The 22,112-nt window shown below is 40.4% G+C and overlaps 2 protein-coding genes across 3 annotated transcripts; one reads left to right on the plus strand and one right to left on the minus strand.

Annotated features, from left to right (window-relative positions):
- Positions 1-412: 412 nt before the first annotated feature.
- On the minus strand, positions 413-15,054 carry LOC113125988 (RAS guanyl-releasing protein 1). 2 transcript variants are annotated; one of them, XM_026299710.1, is made up of 17 exons: positions 14,543-15,054; positions 13,742-13,914; positions 10,141-10,246; positions 8,692-8,754; positions 8,462-8,593; positions 7,728-7,881; positions 7,346-7,519; positions 6,398-6,514; positions 6,022-6,297; positions 5,508-5,588; positions 4,458-4,562; positions 4,241-4,350; positions 3,694-3,838; positions 3,525-3,561; positions 2,998-3,117; positions 1,802-2,127; positions 413-1,714 (listed from the first exon to the last, which is right to left on the minus strand). In XM_026299710.1, exons 1-17 carry the CDS (start codon positions 14,674-14,676, stop codon positions 1,580-1,582), a joined length of 2,388 nt encoding a protein of 795 aa, XP_026155495.1. In that variant the 5' UTR covers positions 14,677-15,054; the 3' UTR covers positions 413-1,579. The 2 variants fall into 2 exon arrangements, with proteins under 2 accessions (XP_026155495.1, XP_026155486.1); XM_026299701.1 differs by having other exon boundaries at positions 13,742-13,917; positions 14,543-15,051.
- A 2,573-nt stretch (positions 15,055-17,627) lies between these two features.
- Positions 17,628-20,766, plus strand: exd1 (exonuclease 3'-5' domain containing 1). Its single transcript, XM_026305735.1, has 11 exons — positions 17,628-17,798; positions 17,959-18,024; positions 18,134-18,167; positions 18,250-18,312; positions 18,414-18,513; positions 18,645-18,731; positions 18,853-18,957; positions 19,085-19,165; positions 19,264-19,407; positions 19,514-19,705; positions 19,859-20,766. The coding sequence occupies exons 1-11, from the start codon at positions 17,669-17,671 to the stop codon at positions 20,585-20,587; spliced, it is 1,731 nt and encodes a 576-aa protein (XP_026161520.1). The 5' UTR covers positions 17,628-17,668; the 3' UTR covers positions 20,588-20,766.
- Positions 20,767-22,112: the final 1,346 nt, after the last annotated feature.

A 22,112-nucleotide genomic window follows, 5' to 3' on the forward strand; every position in this document is an offset into this window, starting at 1 on the left:
GCTCAGTCTCCAGACAATAGGGTAACACAGCTTGTTTAAAGATTTATATCTCACAAAGCAGGTTCCAGCAGTTTGGAGAAACTTACAAAACAATGCAGTGTAACTGCAAAAATGGATCTGGTCAGCAGATCTGTTTTTTTTTTTTTTTTTTTTGCTCGTTTTTCATTTCTGAACTTTTTAAAACCTATATAGAAAAAGTTAATACATTAACCAAAACCTGTTAGAGGAAAACAGTTTGACTGTGATGTTTTTGATCTCTAGCATGAGTTAAACAAACAGATGGCTAATCAGAATGCAACATTTACACAGCAAGCCCCTGAGTCTGAAAACTGAAAATCAATCATTAGCAAGCAGCTGAACACTTATGATGCTTCAGTGACACCCAGTGGCCAAGCAGAGAAGTGCAAGTAACTCTATGGAGAATGTACAGTGTTTATTGTAACAATAAGAGAACAACACTGAAGAGGAAGATGACCCTTGACATAACCAAGATGGCACTGCTGTAACAGTACGCTACACACATTACAAACACATCTATCTCGACTCCCGTTCACAGTACAACACTTGTACAGTCGACTACGCGATAATTAAAGGACACTGGCTATACAGCAATAATAAAAAGTATCAATATGATGCCCAAACACACAAGCATAAATAAATCACTGAAAGTACCAGTATACTGTACAAATTGATAATTTCCTCTCATTCCATATATCAACTGTGTAGTGTTTCAGACAATAAATATCAACAGATGTATTTTTAAACATTTTGTGAATTGATATGAATCAGGACAATGGTAAAGAGCAACAACACTTAAAAGTCTGAGACCTCCAATGTTCATCCTGCTGTTAATATCCAGTGCGTTCGTCTTATTACTAATAGTAATAATAACACACCTGTCATATACGCCACAAGCTTCTTCTTTTGAAAACTATTTTGCTGCAGCCTAATTTTATGTTTGACATAAATATCTCCACTTATTAATTGATCAAAAATTGATCAAACAGATTCTGCTATATATTTACTCAAAAATACTGAGCTCCTTCATTTAATAGGCTATTTTTGGTTTACATGCTTAAAACAGAAAACTCCTTTTTAGCTTGTAATGGTCCATAAAATAAAATGAGTAATGCTTAGTGCGATGATTTTGATATTTTAGTACATTACAGTCAAAAAAGTGACTCCACTATATCCTTTCTATCATATTCATACTAATTCATTTTATGTTTTTCCATTTCAAATCAAGTTAAAATACTGTATCTACTGTTCTATGTATTATCGCTGCTTTCAAAACATGCATACAGTACATTCAGAAACCTCAAAAGTTTTCTTAAACTCATTTTTGGTGGGCTATTTTAAAGAGTAGCATACAGTTAATATTAAAACACCATATCTGGCTGTGTGCATTCTATCCCACTTTATTCCATGTCATGCCAAGCTGCCTGGGTCTCATTTTACTGATAGGTTATTCGCACTGTTTATGTCCAAAGTTAAACATTGGATCCAGATTTATAGGTGCTGCCATATGGGGGCAGCAGCAGCCTCCTTTGAGAAGGTTCAGTATGTTGTAAGCATGAGCCTAGGAGGAGGAGTCTTCCTCCACAGGGTGGAGAGCATGTCTCTTCAGCAGTGTCTTTAATATCTCCACCTCCCGCTCCGTCTCCTTCAGCTTCTTACGTAGTGTCTCGTTAGATTTCTGAAGCTCCTGGTTGTCCTACAAAAGTGAGATTTGTGTGATGTAGCTTCAGTGCATTCAAGTACTGTGCAGTAGTTAGAGGGAAAGTAGGAACCTGGTACTCACGAATTCCAGAGATTCATAGGTGGGTTTCTTCTGTTCTTCTAGTTCTTTAGGCTTCTGCAAAACAGAAGCTCTGTTTTCCCACTTGGCACAGTGTCGCTGTTTTCGCTGGGGCACTGGACTGGGACAGGTGGTGATAGTGGGTGCTCCTGGAACCAATAGAGAAGGCTGAGGTCGACTGGCCTCAGGGGCTGCAAAGGAAAGTTGGGGACCATCTGTCTGGGTGCCACTATGGACCCTCCGGGGCCTTGCATGGGATGTAACTGGGGAGTCTGGGCTCCAGTCTTTGCTGTCATCTGGCGGATAGGGGAAAGGACATTCTTCTGAACCTAGAGAGTTGGACATGATTTATAATGGAAAATGCAGATTCTACTACTGTTGCTGTAATAAAGACTCTAAATGATGTGATTCAAGCTTAGCTGTGTGTCTGTATTTATTGACCTCCTGATCGGCAAATAGTCAAATAGTCATCATGCTGAACAGAGATGAAAAAGAAACACTATCATGTCACTGGAGAAGAATATCTCAGGAGTCCCATTGTGAATTTAAGGCTACAGTAAACTCAGCTCATTTTAGTTTTTATAATAAATAACTTCTTTTGTTAGTAGGCTATTGTTTATTTGTGTGTTTGATGTTGTATTGTATGTAATGCTGCCATTTTGGCCTGGTCTCCCTTGAAAAATAGGTTGCTAACCTCAGTGGAACTTTGCTGGTCAAATATAGTCAGTGAAATATGCAGTATAAATGATACTGGAGCAGTACATTAAATATTCAATTATGCAGCCCCTGTATTTTTTTATTTAATTTTTTAAGATGTCTCAACATGTCAGTTCACATTAAGTAAAATGGAAAACACTTCTGATCTCAATATTTTAGCTTTCTGGCAGCAGGTGGGAAGCTTGTTTTACTGTAAGTGAAACACTTCCTAATGACAGATGGTGGGGAAATCACCCAGACAGTTGACCCTGTGCTCTGCAGCTTTTTCTTTTTAGCTGACTTAAAAACGTTCAGCCGCTAGATGGCACGTCACACAGATCTAGTGATTACCACGTCATTGCCTGTTCACTTGAGGTGAGAGTGTGTATTTATGGGAACTCGTGGAAGAGAAACACATTTGTTGCGGCTGTGAGATAACGCATGTACGTGTGTATCGCTGAAATAGTTTATGGTGGTAATGAACCTCATCACTCCAAACCCACCCATTGAGACGGGCGTAGAGCTCGGTGTTGGACTGTCAGTGGCGTTGGTCACTTTGGTGTTCTTCTTGCACTCAAACGCCACCTGATCCTTGCAGAGCTTGTGACAGTTCATTCCACAGTCTGAGCAAACCAGAAAGAATGCAAAACATGTCAGAACAGGAACTGGTGTCGGCCTAACTTTGACAAACTGACTTCTGCTGGCTTCTCTTTGAGCACTATCTGCTTTGCAAATGCAACTCTCTTACCTTTGCATGTTTACTGTTAAGCAAATGGTTCTCAGATCTTTAGAAGGACGGGGGAGGGGGAAAACTGTGGTTCTAACTGCAGACTTTTTTTTTTTTTTTTTTTTTTTTAATGTGCTGCAAGGTTTAGCTCGCAAGATGCAACATAGAAAACCACACTACACCTTCCTAAGATAGCTTTATTTTACCTGCTCCCCACAAGACACTGTAACAATCCTCAATGTGAAATTTAAAGACGACACTGACATTTGGCCAAAAAAAAAAAAAAAGCGTGCCAACAATTACCTTTGCATCTGTATCCTTGTCTGATGACACCCCACAGCTGTGAAGGAGAATATAGAAAAATAAAAAAAACAAACAAAATGGAAATTAAATATTTAGTAGTTGTAGAAATTTGCCATTAAAGCCATTTGTTTATTTCATCAAAGACTATTTTTTGTGTGTGTTGCCTTACAAATCCTGAGCAGTTGTCACAGAAGGTTGGTTTCATGTAAGTGGCCTCCTGGAAGTTATGGACAAACCCAAGACCCAGTTTGGAGCAGATGACGCTGGCCCGCATGAAGTAGGCTGTGATCTCCTCTCTGCTGACAAGGCCTTCCCTGGACAATCCATCACAAGTACAGTGTTGTTTCACAGCATGATACATTTTAATAGACATTTTTATACCTTCACATCATACTTTTGTAAAGTCTGACGTCACCCACTCATCTGTGCTGTACCACATTATCAGTGTAGAGGGAAGACAGTAATGTGGTTTTTTTTTTTATATTTAGGTCTAATTGAGGGATCTCATGGCCCTCTGTGGGTTCTGAGCATCATATGCTACATGGGTGTGCATGAGAAATAAGAGTGACTATTTAGTGGCAGGGGGTAATGGTTAGGTCTGCAGCTATTTTATGTTTCCTGTTGCTACACTTGTCTCTACAAATACCGCTTCTGCTTCCTCTCCTCTGAAGTCACAAATGAGCCTGGAGCAAGCGCGTGATCTGTCAAACACTCACTTCTCTTTGTCCATGACACAGAAAGAAAAAGGAAAGCTAGCAGCAATTTTCTCAAACTCCTCTTGAGAAATGAAGCCGTTCTCATCATGGTCGTAATTCTTAAACACGGACTGTGGAAGGACGAGAGGGAAATAGTATTGATGCTCAAACACTATTTAAAAAAAGTAGCTATGAGAGCAGCTATGCCAATGATACACTTCAAAGCCAAAACACTTACGTCCACCATTCTCTGCACATGCTTGCTAATGGTTCGGGGGTCGGGTTTAGGAGCCACTCCTGATGCCCAGTCCACAACCACCGGAGGTCTAGAGGGAGTGGCTGGCTGATAAGAAATTGATTAGCAATTAACGAAAAACAAGACTGACCAGGCAGATAAATATGTTCTCAATATTATAAAGTATGTGAGTATTTCTGCTGCACTACATATATGCACAACCTTCCAAGCTACAGTAAAGAGCCTCAGTGTAATTTGTGACAGTGATTTTAAGTTTGACAATAAACTCTGCACTTAGCTCCAGCTTCTTTCAGCTACATCTGTTGTCTAAGGTCAAGTCTTTTCTTTCCTATTCTGATCTCTGAGATGGTTAATCATGCATTGATTACCTCTAGACTAATGACTACTACAGACTACTAGCTCTAGACTACTGTTATGGCTTTGGGCATTAAGAATTGTACTTTCTCATCTGCACAGTTCACCTGTTCTTCGCCACCTCCACCGGCTTCCGGTCCACTTCATGATCGAGTTTTAAATGTTGCTATTTATTTTGTTTCTATGATGCCTTGCCCCTTTTCATTCGTCTGACCTGTCATTCTGCAAATCCAACTGGTTCTTCAGGCTACCAGTCAGTACCTGTCTGATATTCCCAGAACACATACTTGTAATTGTGCGTTTGCTGTGACAACGTTTGGCCCTGGAACGCCCTCCCTTTAAAGAGTCATTCATCTGTTTTAGCTCATTTTAAATATAAATTAAAGACTCTCTCATTTTTACCCAGGCTTTTGGTTCTAGATGATTTCAACACTTTTCTTTTTTAATTTGATTTTCCTTATTGATTTTTAAAGCACTTTGGTCAACTTGTGTTGTTTTTATAGCTCTAGATTTTGGTGAAATCCACTTATTATATCACACGTCTCTGTACAGTATGTAGCTGGAAGTAGCTGTAGTTTTTCAATAATTGTACCGACATGACAGTCAATCTTTTCATCTAAAACTTGACAACAGAACAAAATAGGTGTTATCTTAAAGCTTCTTTGCTCCATCACTCACAGGTGCTCTACAGTTCTTGGGTTCCCTGGCATAGGACAGTTCATAGATCTCATCCTCGGTGTAGTAAAGGTCCAACGACAGCTGAGGAAAAACCGAGAATACACATATGAGCACATGGCTTGTAAGCGAAAAGAGAAAGCGCTCTCGGTATCTCTAGATTTCTCCTTGAAACATGTTTTGATGAGGGCAAATTTGGGTCACAGGCTAACTATTATCCCTTCATGGGCATTCTGTTGTTCAAGCATGATTAAAGCCTTGCACATGGATAATACAACAATACAGCAATCTGAACTCACTCTCATTCACACTCAGTTCGTCACCCACACACTCATATATCATAGACTCTCATCCCACCCACACAAGCGCAGACAATCCACATGCTGTAACACGCTCATTTGCATCTGTGCCACTGTTTAGTACACTGCAGTGAATCACATGAAGCTACAAAACAATAAATAATAATAATAATTAAAAAAAAAATGTAAGTACTAAGTTGAATTGAAAGGTGCGCTACCGTCAACAGATGGACCAGGTCCTTGTTAGCTTCCAACCTGGGTGGGATCTGTTGAAGCTGGATCAGCTCGTTGATGTGGTTGTACAGCGCCTGGAGCTTCTGGACATTGATCTTGTTGTCCTCCACATAGTCTGACATAGCTTCATTAACTGAAATCAGGTCTTTGAGATGTACGCCCAGGATAGGGATTTTAAAACCTGTACACCTGTTGTAAGCGTGCCTATAGTTGTCATAGTTTCGGCAGGACGACAGCAAGTCTGTCATCTCATTCAGCACCTGGAGAATGAATAGATGTTTTGCGATGAATATCATATGAATGTTTTCAATCCTGGCTTGTAAACCATCGCTAGCTTGTGTCGGTGTAGTTATCCTTTACCTTGGTGACTTCGCTGGGTACATGTGAGGTGGTGTCTTTCAGTCTGGATATCGAGCTGTGACAAAGGCCTCCTACCACCGCCATTAGTGTGTTGTAGTTGTGCATAAGATGTAGACTCTGGTAGACACACATACAGTGTCAGTCAATCCACACACACATATATACACACACAATTAAACTAGTTCCAGGTAGCCCTGGTTACATAATCCATAAAACAGCCATTACATAAGCCACTTATATTGTTGGCTTTTTCTTACAGCACTCTATCTCACTCCTTTTTGTAAGTGCTTTTTCCTCTTTTTTCAGTTTTGAAATTCATGCTGTCACTAGAGCATTATGGTGTGAAATTCGTTTCCACACCCGTGGGTTTTGAGTTTGACAGCAGTGAGCAGCAGCAGACTGGTGCATTAGTGATACTGTGCACGAGGTCCTCCAGAGCACAAGCCTGCCTAACGGCCCCCCGAAGCCAGTAGTCGCACCACTTCTCGGCATGCTGCATGCAGCTTCATACTGGAGAGGCTTTAACAAGCAGGGTTTGATGAGCAACTACACTCACCAGTCACATCTTTTTTTTTTTTTTTTTTTTTTTTTTTCTTCCTCTTCCACAAACTCCTGAGTATCTAAGTGTGTTCCTCTTGATGACTCCATTAGCCTGAATTCATTTAATAGTTTTCTATTGGTAGAATCTGTGGAATATGCTAAAAGCCTGCAATGGAGCTCTTGAGAATTATTACTATCTATCAGTGAATATACATTACACAAGTTGTGTAGCATCTGTGGTGATGAGTGCTGAGTGTTGCAATAGACTGCCATTAGTAAAATAACGTGAACAATAGCAGGTAAATGTAAGCAAAGAGGAAATATGTCAAATACAGTTCCTTTTTTTTTTTTTTTTTCTTTGCTCAAACCGCGAACAGAGTAGCAGCGAAGAGCTGATTTAACCACTACCTGTGCCACATGGATAAACTTGGTGAAAACCTCAGCTCTCAGCTGAGCAGTTGGCCGGCTCAGTACCATTAGCTGAACCCACTGGGAGATACCATTACACAGGGCAATGGAACGCTCCATCATGGGGATGTCCTTCATGCAGCAGTTGTGAATGTAATTCTGATAATCTAGAAACTGGCAGAGAGAGCAGAAACAGGAGCATTAACTGCTGCACGGAAACTGCAGGGCATTTCCCCCGGGGAGGAAATACCACATTGTTTTTAGCTCACAAAGAAGCATGAACCCCCCCCACCTCCCAACCAAAATAAATAAGTAATCACTGTGGCGAAGATAAGCATACACTGAAACTCTCATTTGTGCTCTCATAAGTTTGCATACTCACTGATATTCTGCAAAAGGATTTAAACTCCAGGTAGGTTAGATGTTCAGCCAGCTCAATGGGCTCCAGGTGATCAAAGAGAAGAGAGACCTTCCTCTTTTTACTGCAGTTAGCTTTGATTTTCTGGCTGGCCTTCCAGGACCAGTCCCGTTCATTTCTAGAAGACACCACAGAGCATAAGATGAGCCCACTGGTTATCAGCAACAACTGACAATAACTGACATTAGGTAGATTACGTTTGTAATGTTGAAAGTGTGGATCTGAATAAAGTTGAAATAATTATGCAGTCAATTAAAGTAAACCGTAAACTGACAGAAGAGGATTTGATCATGAGTTTCCATTAAGTCTGTTAAGTTCTGATTAAACCTTTTTTTTTTTTTTTTTTTGTATAACCTTCATTTAATAGGAAATGAAATATTTTTGGGTTTGGGAAATTCTTTTGCCAATTTATAGAGAGGTCCACAATGAAAATAATATTTAGCTGCATCCCCATAATCGATACTGACATGTAAAAACCTAACAAATAACAAGGAGAGACAAAAGACATCTGCCTATCTGAGGTTTGAGGTATAACAAAAACATCTCATCTACCTTTGAAGCTACTCAGAGTTAGATTGATGAGAGTTGCTGTTTATGTCTGATTCTTGGTCGTGACTGATCGCAGTACTTTTCATGAATAAACAGAGTTGTGTAGGCCTAGTGTCTCAGTTGCCAGCTGGTCAGAGATTAACACTTACATCCATTTTGTCTCCAGGAAAGAGCAGAGATGCTCTTGTCCCTGCTCTCTGATGAACTCCCGGAACTGGTCCAGATTGTCTGACAAGTTGTGGTGCAACCGGAACATCACCCAGAATTCCTGGATCCAGTGCCTGGAGGTAAGAGATGATGCTCCGTAACTTTATATAAAACAAACAATTGAAACTAGACTCTTAGGAAAAAGCATCAGTGATTTAACTCTGGAACTGACCTAATGAGGTAACATATCCTCTGGCACTCTGCTGGCTGCTCATTGTCCAGCGCCGTTTTAAATGTAAGGACTTTGGTTAAGAAACGAATGATGTTGACTGATCATGATTCTAACAGAAACAGGAGAAACATGTGGCTTTACACTGGAAGAATCAGCAGCAGTGTTTCAGGCTCTTAGCAGCACTTCTGTTTAGGTGAAAATATCCCACCAGTACTTTGGATGATCTTTGACCTTGTTCGGGACAGCTATGTTATGAGTAAAAGATGAACATATGGTTGATTAGACTGCAGAATTCCATTCCTACAAACAACTCATTAATGAATAAGTACAACAAATAAACTAAAAGGCAAACAGAAGTGACATTTGGTAATGTGGGAGGAGGTGACTGCATGAAGCAAAACTCCGATGAGCGCATTGAATGAATCATTCTGGTACACAGAAGAAAGTGAATAACAAATGGAGTTATAGACGGTAACCACAGAAGCTTTTCCTTATCATACGAAGCAGCTTTTATAAATACACGGACACTATGGCTCTCAATTGGCAGAAATCAGCTGGAGGTGATGCACATAATAAGGCTAATTGCGTCATGGGAGCAGAAGAACTACCCACGCAATCCCAAGGCCAGACTGTATTGAAGGCTGTTAATGGCCTCTGTGTCTCTTCCCTGATCCGAATCCACACATCGACTCTATTTGATGTATCCTTTTGGGTCTTCGGCTCAGAACGCGAGAGTTAAAAATAGCAGAGGGGCCATTCGGCATAGCGCAGCGTGACGTGGATCCGTGTGAGCAGGGGCCTCTTTAAGCAATACAGGCTCTGTGTTTATATATAGCTGAAGAGGACTTGTATGTGAAAGAGGTAGAGGTAATTGACACCTGAAACCCCAAGGCTGCTTTCCGGGCTAGTGAGCTCTTCTAAGCGGCTTTCTGACGACACTGCTGTTTCCTGAATGGAAGCATAGATTACAGGCCCTCTACTCAAACTGCAAGACACTACAAAAAAAGTGCTTTTTCTTCTAGGTATGAAGTGAGAAAAATGAAAAAGACTGAATCGAACATTTGAAAGAGACTGAATATACTAATGGTACAATACTCCCTGGTATTAAATGCATATGATACTGGGTCCAGAGTGACGTAAATCTACACTGTGCTGCTAAAAAAGGTTGCATGATTGATATGTAAAAGGTCCACAGCAACTGACAACAGGACTAAACACAAATTGCCACTTTCCTGTCAGATTTTACACTCTCAGCTCCAGTCTGCACTGTAAGCCAAGTATGAGCATGATTGCCCGTTGCTGTTGACAACCAGGGAAAGTAGCACGCAGAGAGCCAGTGATGTGATCCCTTGTTACATTTGGTGCTCGAGATTGGCCAGTGAATTGTTTGAACCATCTGGCTGTGTTGTGATAGCGGCTATAGCTTTATAACAGGCTGTTGAAGGATATAAAGTGATGAGTTTGTCCAGGAGATCACTGGAGGAGATGAGGAGACGGTGCATGGTCAGGGTGATGTTCAACAGGTGGCTGCTCCCACATACACATCCATCTGAGTCTGCAAGACAAAATGACTTTGGTGTCATCTTCTCAAAATAAAATCCGCATCACTGACAGACCATGGGGGTTTCCCTTGCCACGTTTTAACAAACTCTGACATCACTTTTTTTTTTTAAGGGCGCTTTAATATATAGACACCGCTGGGCCAGTTGTGCTTCTTCACCAAACTTAGCAGTGAATCTTAGTTTTAACTGTGAAGACTGTAACACACAGGCTTCCATCGATGGAAAACAGCTAAGATAACCAGATGAAATAATGACTAATGCACACACTGTACTACATTTCATCATACTATCCACAGACCTCGTTTCTAAAGATTTGCCTTTTTCCTCTGATTGTGTGAACCTCTGTGGCTTGCTTGTCTCACTACCTTTTTGCTTCCTTTCCACTTGCATATATCTCACTTCCTCTCATTGTGACCGGACCACCTTCCCTTAGGTTGTCTGACACGCTGCAACTGATATATCAAAACCCACAACAAATAGGACATTTCTTGTCAGTTATTTAAAAAAAAAAAAAAGACTGTATGAGTCAAAAAAATGATATAACATCAGAATACCATAGCTGACCTGTACGTACAGAAAAACATTTTCCCACCCATCTAAGCAAAGCACCATACTATTTGCATGAAAGTAAAAATGCTGTGACATGCAATGAAGTAGTGGTTGATGTAAAGAGGAAGAGAACGTCATTTCAGCTTTGAAACTATTATTTATATACCATGGGACATTTTAGGTTGTTTAAATCCTCCTCCCACTGTCTGCAGAGAATAACCACATTGTGCAAATTTGGAGAACAACATCTGTACATTTTCAAGCTGAGTATTGTTTCCATTTAAGCTTCACCGCTTTCTTGACACCATCAAGGACATCAGGTGTCTGAGGACCCACTTTTAAACCGTATCACCTTGGAAATACCTTGGGCACCATGGCAACATGTTTTCTAATCTTTGTTATCTGTAAGCAACTCACCACTCCAGCTGCAGCTGACTAATCCAGCCCTCATATCTTGCATGGGGTGTGTTTGTTTGTAACACGAAGCCACTACCAACTAAAGCAGTTAATGTCAGTGAAGTCCAGTCATTAATCGAGTAAAAAAAAAAAAAAAAAAAGTGGAACAGTGTGTTACATTTAACACAACATGGCTGGGAGTAACACTTAGTTGCAGTTATTAAGCGACATGAATATAAAGCAATAACCACTCCTCATCCTCGATATTGTTGGTTTACTCAGCCGTATGTCTGTTTTAGTTGTTTTATCAATTTTTGCTCATGTTTGAAATGATAATCTGATAACAATTGGGCGTAATGTGGCAAACTCAAATGCACAACAGGAAGTCATGACTCCTCGTTAGGTAAACAATTGCTCCATCCTTTTTTTCACAACTTTCCAACCACTAACCCTATCCGTGCAGGGTTAATTGCAGGAGGAAATCCCCTTTGGCCTGTCTGTTAGTGACTGGAAAATCAGGAAAGCTGCCACCCGCTACACCGGAACGCTATGATATTATATTGTGATAAACAGAGCCAAAGGCATGCAGTGCCCGGCCTACATTTAAGGTTATCGTAGACACTCATCAGCCACACACTTTTCCTTGTTTTAACAAGGGCTATCAGACTGGATGGTCTCTTTGTTTGAGAGGAATCCAAGTCAGATGCAGAATGATAGTTATCTCTCTGTACTCTGTCCAACCTTCTCAATAATAACTAGGACTCAATATGAATAACACTGTTTGATTCATATTTTTTAAAGTGATTCCCAGGCAGAGGTACTTCTGCTGTTGACAGGGGCACATTAAAATCCATTGGAGTAGTTTGAGTAATATGATTAAATAGAAAGTATGATTAAATTAAATTATATATAAACCCCTAAACACCACATGACAGATGCAGAGGGTGAAGGAGAGTTAACTAAAAAAAACTGCAAAATAAAAAAGATCAAAAGTAATGGATTGATGGATAAATTATTAAACAATGATAGCTAAAAGTACAGAATAAAGACATAACATAAGTGGTTGAAATAGCTAAAAGCACTGGACAAGAGTTGAAAATTGTTAGCATTGTTAGCAAATTGGAACATGGAATTTTTTGACAGTGTTCTTGAGTTAATTTGACAACGGTGAGAATACACCTTTTAAAAAGTTTGGGAACGGCTGTCGAGGGTCAGAACCTTTCATTTTGAAACTATTAATTTATGTAGAATTTGAATTATGTAAAATGAAAAACTACATTAAATAAATATAATATAGACTATATGTGAATCAGGTCAACATTGGGCATGTTCAGAGCGTGCAGTGCAGCCTGATACAGTTTGGTCTAGAGGGAGTGATGATGTCAAGGGCTATTGATCCACACCTCATAGTGCTCTACATTTCAAAGGTTGGTCAGCATCTGAGGACCACTGTTTGGGGAGCTGACCTTTTGGTTCGGCCAGGCTTGAAGCTGCCATCAGGTAATCCTTCAAATAGCTCTTACGTGCACTGTCACATTTGAAAAGGTGGCAGGACTCGCAGACCTTAGGGGTTCAGCTGTGATGTGGGCCAGGAGGAGCAGGACTGCCCTCCGTTTTATCAGGAGAAGCCACTCAAGGAAAACTCCAGTCATAACACACTGTACTGACAGCTACAGTAGCTGAAATCTAAACACGTGTGTACACATCTTATATTTTGCATAGAGACACTGAGATTACTTTTGTGTTCAGAGCACTGTTACTATGGGTTTCTCTTAACTCTTCTCATTGCACCTCCATTTCTTTAGGGAATCAGAAATAAGCATCTGGCTTTCATTACTGCCCAGTTCTATGTCTATTCAGAGAAATAGTTGTAGGATACCATTTTATGTGCAGCCCATTGTAACACCTCTCCATTGCTCTTGCACCATTTGTGTAACCAGGCAACGGCAATTTCGAAGCTCGTCTCTTCACACAATCACCATAACTCTGAGAGCACTCCAGACAACTTGATGAAGCCAATGATCTTTGTGTGATTGATCCAACTGCAGCCTACAATCACTGCTGTGCTTATTTCCATTTCAGTACCCCTCTATTAATCTTGCATCAAGTAAAGGTTTAATATTATTACAGTAATTAATGCAGTAATTGACAAATACAGATCCAAACAAACAACTCTTTTTTTTTTTTTTTTTTCCTCTAGCATCTTAAAATCATAACACCAGACATTGGTAAGTGTCAACAGTATAAAATCCTACATTAAACAAAAACAAATGCAGCTGCATTAAGAGAATCCGTTGTGCTTTCAAATACAAAACACCACACGCCTTTTCTTTGGAGGCCTGTCCTGTCCCAACTTGTTAGAGACTTTCAGCAAAATACCAGGAAAAGTGGTGGGGAAAACAGAGACTTCCTAAGAACTACAACAAAATGTGCTGATACATAAACTGTGGTTTCTAGTGTTTGGGCTTATAATCTTATCATTTCTCAATACTGCAGCAGAGCAAACATCTACCATAAAAATATGCCACATATGCAAGACTTACCAAAGGACTGCAGACAGGCCTGGATGAGCTCCTCCCAGCTCGCCCCCTTGGTGAGGTGTCCCAGGGACATCATGGATTTACTTGGGGCAGTCGGGGCCGGGCTGGGTTTGTGGAACCTGTGAGGGCGGCCTGGAGGAGAAACTCTAGACCTGGAGCTGCATCCGGGAGTCATTCTTCTAAAGCAGCACATGAGAAGGAGGAGGAGGAGGAGCAGTAGGGCTTGTTGTAATGATTGTGTTTGTTTTTGAGCTTGTGTAGTGCCACATATATAGTATGTAGGTACAGCACATTTATTTCAAGCCACAATCTTATGAGACCATAGATTATTACACATAGAATAGTTTGTTTTATACTAACAATAAATAATAAACAATAAACACCAGCGCTTACTTTTGAATTTAAGAAACCCCCATATGGAATTTTGTTATTCATTGTTCTCATTTCCTTCCTTTAACTTGGGGAAATACCGCTTCATTGCGGACATCCAGATTGAAATATTGCGTGACCAGTAAACAAGGAGGAATTTGGTTTAGACGTGTGCAGTTTGAGCGTAACAGACCAGAAAGTAAATGCAAGTGAGGTTTAAGAAAGTGTTCACCTGTGGCGCCTTTGTGCGTAAAATCGAATAGATCACTCACCGCTTTAGCACAAATAAAGACACCGGGTTATTTACAGGAAGATGCGGTAATAAAAACAACTCCAATAACTGAAATGATCAACTCTTTTTGTAAGTGCTCGCGTTTACGCTCAGACCACACCTGAAAGTCTTCAGTACAACCATAAAAAGATGATCTGACTTACGCATCTTCTTTTCCCTTTTCGTCCGTCGTTATGCTTTCGCTTTGGTTTTCTTTTGATTGACAGCCCATGGCGAGGTACTGGGCGACGAGCGGCTGAACTAGGCTGTCCATCTGGGTTCTCCTCGATGGGAGCATTTCATCGCTGTGCTCAGCTCAGTGCGCCTCCGCGGTCTCAGCAGCATTGTGCTGACTCGTCAATGAACATTGCACAATTAAGATTCACCCAGCCTGTCTGTGAGTGGGCGGCCGCGCTGCCAGGCTTGTCACTCACACGGAGTGGGATCTGTACTTCACCACTCACTACTACTTGCGTTCAAAGTCGTGCTCTGACAGTCTGTAATCAGAGGATTTATTTAATCGTTGAGGTTTCTGAGAGTGGGTCCAACAAAATCAGAAGCAATAGTAGTCCTATCATATGACTCAGTTAAAATTCTGATAATCCTGACAAACTGATCATATGCCTCAGTCTCCACACCTACATCATATTTATCAAAACTCTCATGAAATTCACATGAAACCAAGGTCCTGCTCTCTTTGGGTCCTTCTTTTGCCTAAATACATTCAGGAAAATCTCTGGGATGTGATTTCCCTTGTAGTTTGCTAAAATCTTTTTGTTTGTTCAGTCTGCTGAACAGGAAAGGGTGGACCTTCCTCTAAAGATAACAGCTTGTTTTATGTCATATATGGGGGATAACGTTATTGTACCATAGGTTGGTCCAGCGATGTTTCCTGACGTCTGTGGCTGCTGCTGAGTTTTATCACATGCACCCAGGTGGAGAACAGAGCTCTGTGATATTGTAGTGTGCAATATAGATAATATGTAAAACAAAAAAAACAATGTCTGTTTTATTAAACCCTCATATAAAACAAATATATAATTTAATGTTAAATGACACACACTTTTTTTTTTATTTCTGCTTCAACATGCTGCAGGAGATAAGGTAAGATAAGCCCTAACAAATGAGATAGAAAGTAAATCACATCAAATTTTTATGACTATTAAATATCCCATATTGACAAACTGGAATAAATTAATTCTGGGGATTTCTGTTTGCTACTTTTCATTTGACTTTAACTCATGGAAGAAATCTGACACAGCTCTGTGCCTCCCACATCCGACAGCATCCTCCCTTTGATTAGACGCCTCTTTGTGTGTTATCCATAGATGAACAGTAGTTTGAGTTCTTTTCACTGCTGGGTGAAGTCATGAGGGCCTGTGTATTAGCAGCTGGCCATTTATGATAAGATAGCTAGTCAGTACCCTTTTCTTCTCTTATCAGACCAGTCAATGATGTCTGAAGCCTGCCCCATGTAGCTGAACGCAGATATAGTATGTCTTTTTTTTTTTTTTTTTTTTTTTTTTAAAACATTGAGCTCAGCACTGCTTACAGAAATGTATTGTTTAAAATGACCTCATTGTGTATGACTTTTTAAGGAATAAGAAGCATACAGTACATTATTGTTTGGCGTTTGTGTTACTTGACCATTTCCTCTTTGTGAGTATCCACCCAAACTTTAACTAACAACGCACAAAAGCCTGATAAGGAAAACTGAAAGGTGAGCTCTTAGACAAAGGACAAAGTACTGCTTCTAACATTAACCTATAGGGTACATTTAGGTGGAACTTCTTTCTATCTATCACCTTCTAATCTATATGTTCCTTTATCCACTGAAGGCAAATTTAAATAAGTGAAAGTTTCCTTTGCAAGTTAAAATGCTAAACTGAGTGATGAGTAATAAATGTGTCAAATGTACCAAAGCAGGAATAGTTTTACAGCAGTTTGTCGTCTACCTGCAACTGCTGCAGCCGCCATCATAGTGATTTATAGGCAAAGATGACAGGATGATTGTTTAATTAGAGTACATTCAAATTTTTCTGGCCAAAATGATCACATGCATGCATATTGAAATATGCATCAAAATGAATTTATTTGGAGTGTCATTTGATTGAAATCAAATGCTAATCTAAAGTGTTTCACATGTAGGAGTAGCAGCATTTAGCTCAAAATTTGAGCTGTGGTCACCCCCTGGTGGATACTGAGCACCTGGGAGCATACTGGCCTTTTGTAGTCACTTTACTGCAACCTGTATGAGAATACACAGACTACTGCAGAGTTGATGGCCTGTGTAGACAGTAGACTGTGCATGCTCTGCTCTGCTCTGTCTGCTCCTGATGTCAATATTAAGCACTAATGGACAATTAGTCTACTTTAAACTCCAACTTTAAAAGTATGGAACATATGTGTGAGCAGTAACTACTGTAAAACACAGATCTTTTAACTTCCGCTTGCATCACTGATATGCTGATGCAGTTTGTACTTAATATATAAAGTTTTAGAATATAAAAAAATGCCTTACATTTAATTTAACACCCTCTATGGTTTATTGGGTTCATTTTGAGGCTGTTCTGCTGCTGCAGCTATAGGCTACCGGTAGTTTCTACCGTGTTAGAGTATAACTGCCCTCCACAGTCTGTCTACACTTCGTATTTTTGTAATTAGATCATTGTCCTATCAAAAAATGTATGATTTTTTTTTTTTGCAACCAGAGGGTGGTTCTCATTTGGACTAAAGAAAGACATAACAGAAAAACACGTGATTTGTCATTCTATCTTGAAATATTATTAGTCATTTGTAAACTGAGTGGGAGATTAACAAGGAAGATCTTTTGGATGTTAAATTAGTTAACGCTAGTTGAGTTGATTCGCTTCACGTGTAGCGCTGCTGGGAGAGCTAAGCTAAGCTAGCGTTATCTAGGTAACCGTTGCTGTGGTTACCGGAAGATAGTTCCAAAATGGCGTTGTCTACTATCCTTGATACTGCAGTTGTGCGGATTAAGTAGGTCTGGCCCTCATTTTAACTTTGTTCAGTCATGTAAAACAGGACACCTTTAAACCGTCACTACAGCTCTTTCTTCAAATACCGCAGCAGAATGAAAACTACTTCTCAAGCTTTGTTCAGGGTGGTCACGTGATTTTCGGGCCCATGAAACGGTGTATAACGTCCTCTCGCGATATTTCAGTTTTGGCATTACTGTGCCAGGTGGTCATTAGCACTGACACATTTACACAGCAGTTTCGTCGATATTAGATTTTTTTTTTTTTAAATAATCTACATGAATCTTTAAAATGGTTGTGGACGACGTCAAGTTTATGAGTATCCTCAAGGGAAAACGCATCAAACTGACCCTCAAGTCTTCATCTTTCTTTGGTGTCGTCCAGCGTATAAATCACGACAAATCGTTGATTTTGACTGACGGTTAGCTAGTCAGATAATATATGTTCATCGTATAACTATAGTTAGTCTTATTGTGTAACACTGTTTAGCAATTAATAACTTGTTCTATGCTGTTTGTGGGACAAAAACATTTCACTGTTGGTAGATAAAGTGACACTGACGTTCATTTTTTGTGTTTCAGTGGTTAGTGCCAGCGGCTGTAAATATCCTGGGTCGAAAGTTTTCTTTGGACATGAGGTTGTCAACGGTGAGATGGATTCAAAGGTTTAGGCTGTGCTGATTATTTAGAGTAATTGTATTCATGAAAGGTTTTGATACCTGACTGATCTTTTCTGTATAACTAACTAAACCAACAGTGGAATTTGCCAGTGGAGGCAAGACTGACAATGGGTGAGTAACATAAACACCAGTGTATTAGTGTTGGTGCCAGAACATGTTGGCCATGAAGTGTAACATGAACTACTTTGCACAGAGATATTCATGCCAACACAACCGGAGATGACATGAATGTGAAAAACTCTCAGGTAAACAAGAAGCAAATCAAATTGGGTGAGTTTAATTAAAATAAATCAATAAGGGCACACATTATTGATTTCCTTAATAAAGCAACACTCAAAACTACATTCAGATTACAAGGTCATTTCTTTTTCAAGAAACACTTACCATTTTTGACGATAAAGAGGGGTGCCTCAGCTTTGTAGTTATTGATGACTTCCATGAGAAGTTTGGACCTGCTGTAAGTTGATATAAAGTTTCTTTTCTGTTGCAATCTCTGAATAGTTCTTGAGATATATATATATATTTTAGTACGCAATAAGGAATAATGACTTGTTTTTAAAAACTCAAGTCTGACCTGTCATCCCTCAGGTGATGCACATCAAGAAGCAGCATGTGATTGGTGTGGGAGCAGAGGGGGTCGAGCTATTTAACCACGGCAGACTGTGTTGGTTGCAAGTGGGGAAACAATTCCTGAATTGATGATTTCTATCTAAAGTGCTTTCTTCCTTCACCCTTCCCTTCTTTTTTTTTTTTTTTCTTAAACGATGATGAATATGGTTTTTATTTATTTTTTTAGATTGCCCTTAAAAACAAGGTATACCTGTTCGATATCCTGTTACTTGGAGTCCAGGCATTTAAGAATGGTCTTTCTATGATCCTGGAAAGTAAGCATATATTGAAGGTGAGCAGGGTAAATGGGTAATAAATCATTCAGCCAAGAGAAAGTTATTTGCATGAGAAAAGATTAAGAAGTCATGTTTAGCCACAGTAATTATTATCCTAATATGCTGATTTGACTTTTGGTCCAGGTCATTCATGACTGCAGAGCCATCACTGGATGTCTGATTTCTCAGTTTGGAGTAAAGCTCACCAATGTCTTTGACACACAGGTGTGTGTGTGTGTGTGTGTGTGTGTGTTCAGCAGACATGATGCTGTAATCGAGATGGCATATGCCCAACCCATTGTTTTGTGTGTGTGTGTGTTAAGGTGGCAGATGTAATGTGTTTCTACTCTGAGACTGGAGGGTTTCTTCCTAACAGAGTCAGTACCCTCAAGGAAGTTTTAAAGAGCCATCTGAAGGTGCCCTCCTCTCAGCTCTTAGCCCTTCAGATGAAGTCACAGCTCATCAAGGTACAGTACACACACCTACCTAGATATGCTCATGGAACTGCATGAAATATGTTTTTATTGTAAGGTTGTGTTTATGTGCTGCAGTTAGAGCTGTGTGTTTTTCCAGGAGGAAAGGGAGATGTGGTACAAGCGTCCTTGCCCTGTACCCATGCTAAAAATGATGGTTTTGTCAGTGGTCCACCTGCAGCCTCTTAGACTGGCACTGCTGGACACTCTCATGACAGATTACATTACTCTTGTGGATTCATACCTCAGCAGCTGCTACTATGAACCTGGTGAACTGGACCATATAAGCATGGTGAGTAAAAATTACGTGAAGTCCTGTTAATACAGTATAGCATTTGAGATGCTAATATTAGAAAGTTATCATTGTGACTGTTTTTTTGGAGGGGTTTTTTCTCACATGCACACAGTAGTCCATATCACCTAATGTACCTGTTTGCATCCACAGGAGAGTATGTTGGAGTTGCCCAGAGAGTTGAAGCAGCTGAAACAAATGTATTGTGAGCGACAGAAACAGGCTATAGACCTCTACCCTGTCACAGAACAGGGTCTGCTGGCACGCTTCAATCCCCGAACTCAGCCTCCATCCCAGACCTCCCCAGTTTCCCTCACCCAGGGAAACTGTGTGGAATCACCTCCATCAGCACAAGTGGATGTTCTCAGTTGCCAGTCTCCCACGAGCCCTTTAAAGTCCACTGATGCGTCATCTGCTCAGTCTGTGGAAGTCAATATTTCCCCTGACAGCCCAGCTCAGGCCTCAGTGCCAGAGACTGTGCCAGACTTGAGGAAACAAATGTCCCCTGCCAGCAACCTGCCTGTAGGTGTAGGCAGAGGATGCAGGGAGCTACTGATGGACACGATAAGTAGAGGAAGGTCCCTTGGGACAGAGCAGTCAGTCCTTTCTGCACTGCCTGCCATGGGAAGAGGCTTTCCTCTCCAAATACCACCAGCCCAGATTCTCCAAGAGTACACTGGTGACATGAAAACCCCTGGTAGGATGAAGGCAACTCCTTCATGCCCCAACCTCACGTCCTCTGAGACAGCGATATCCCAGTCTGGCACAGGTGCTGATGACCCACTCAATGACATTTCTGTCTTGAGAGGAGAACATTTTACACCGACTCCTCAGTCTCTCTTATCTTCACTCAGCCAGTCGTTCAGGTCTTTCAGATTTTAAAGTGTCAGAATGACATGTAAGGACATGACATACAAGTATTTGCTGTTCCATACTTTGTGATTTCCTAGTGCAACCAGTAGGTGGCAGTAAATCTTCTGTTTTGTGCAAAGGTTTGTTTGATATTAGGTGTTAGTGGCAAAACGTGGTTTTGTTGAAGAATCATTAATTAATTTTTTTGGTTTACTTAAATATATTTGTATCATTTGACTGAGGGCTTGTCCTTTTACTCGTGTTGCATTTTGCCTGCAAGTCCTTCTTAATTTGGTTTGGATTGTGTGGATTTTTAGTGTCATGTTCTTCCAGCTGGACATGGTCAGAGTTTCACAATAAAGGTCTACAGTTATTCAAAGGAAGTTAACTGCATTTTCCTAAAGTATAATGACTACGCAAAATTAAATTTCAGGTTTTAATTCAAGATCATGTCAGTTCCCTGCAGCATGCCACACTTTTGAAATTAGTGTTGCATTGTTTCAAAATAAAAGTGAATACACAGTAATAAGAGCTTACCATTGACCTTGGCAAACTGTTTTAGGGACCAGTGGAGGCCATTTTTAACCCTTGGGTGTCTATCGTCACACCAACATGATAAATATACAGATAGAATACAGGCCTAGACTTGCAAGAGTTAGGTCAGCCTTATTTTCTTCAGAAATGACATTTTCTAGATGATGTTTCAAGCCTCAGTGTTCCAAGCACTAATAGGTTTGACTGGTGCAACACAAACTGCAATCACAAACAGCACCACATGCCCATTAAAGCATAATGTGCTAATCCTAGCATGATTGATTGCCTGTACAGTTTGGTTTCTGTGTTGCAGTTAATTGATTGTGAAAAGCAGAGACAGACATTGATGGATCTGCTGTTAATGGAGGAAAAACACTGCTAGCTGACACTTCTTTTGATTACTCCTGACCAAAAAAAAAAAAAAAACAGACTTGGCACCGGCTGAACTGTGGTACTGACTGGCGCTTCACTCATCAGTTCAGATGTACATGATCACAGGTGGCCAGCACCTGCCATGTCCTACAAAAGCAGATCTTATCCAAGTAATTTGCTGCTTGAGGTGACATGCAGACAGGCATTGCTTGGCCATTGGATCATCAGAGGTCGGTGCCTGGGATCAAAACAAAACATGGAGACAACAGCAGGGCAATGCTGCTGCCTGCAGCCTAAATGGGGCGCCTTGTATTAATCACATCTTATTGCTTGGTTATCTAAATGCAGAGGCTTGGACCCTTGCCAGAGCTTTCTAATTGAAAGCATGAAACAGATAAAGTAGGGTTTTAATTAACTGGGAGGCAGCCCAGCACAAAGGCTTACATCCCTCTTAGCAACCAGCTCTTCCTTAGCTTCAGCTAAATACAAGCACGGTGGATCCTACACATATGCCTCTTTAACCCTTTGAAGCACTCTTTTTCACTCAGCATGGTTTCAGCAGGGAACTCATCTTAAAGCTGACTCACTTCATATCTTTGGGCTGCTTACTTAAATCTTCCAAATGTTATCACTGTCAGAAAGCACAGGA

The sequence above is a fragment of the Mastacembelus armatus genome, chromosome 22, assembly GCF_900324485.2.
Source record: "Mastacembelus armatus chromosome 22, fMasArm1.2, whole genome shotgun sequence".
In the NCBI taxonomy this organism is placed as follows: domain Eukaryota; kingdom Metazoa; phylum Chordata; class Actinopteri; order Synbranchiformes; family Mastacembelidae; genus Mastacembelus; species Mastacembelus armatus.

Bases quoted from the DNA above. Each gene is read 5' to 3' on its own strand.
- LOC113125988 (XM_026299701.1), bottom strand. From the start codon at position 14,676: ATGCTCCCATCGAGGAGAACCCAGATGGACAGCCTAGTTCAGCCGCTC. The intron at 6,515-7,345 runs GTAGTGGTTAAA...TGTGTCTACCAG, and splicing joins AGTTTATCCATGTGGCACAG to AGTCTACATCTTATGCACAA. The intron at 3,839-4,240 runs GTGAGTGTTTGA...TGGATTGTCCAG, and splicing joins TGTGTCATGGACAAAGAGAA to GGAAGGCCTTGTCAGCAGAG.
- exd1 (XM_026305735.1), top strand. From the start codon at position 17,669: ATGGTTGTGGACGACGTCAAGTTTATGAGTATCCTCAAGGGAAAACGC. The intron at 18,168-18,249 runs GTGAGTAACATA...TACTTTGCACAG, and splicing joins GGAGGCAAGACTGACAATGG to AGATATTCATGCCAACACAA. The intron at 19,166-19,263 runs GTGTGTGTGTGT...GTGTGTGTTAAG, and splicing joins CCAATGTCTTTGACACACAG to GTGGCAGATGTAATGTGTTT.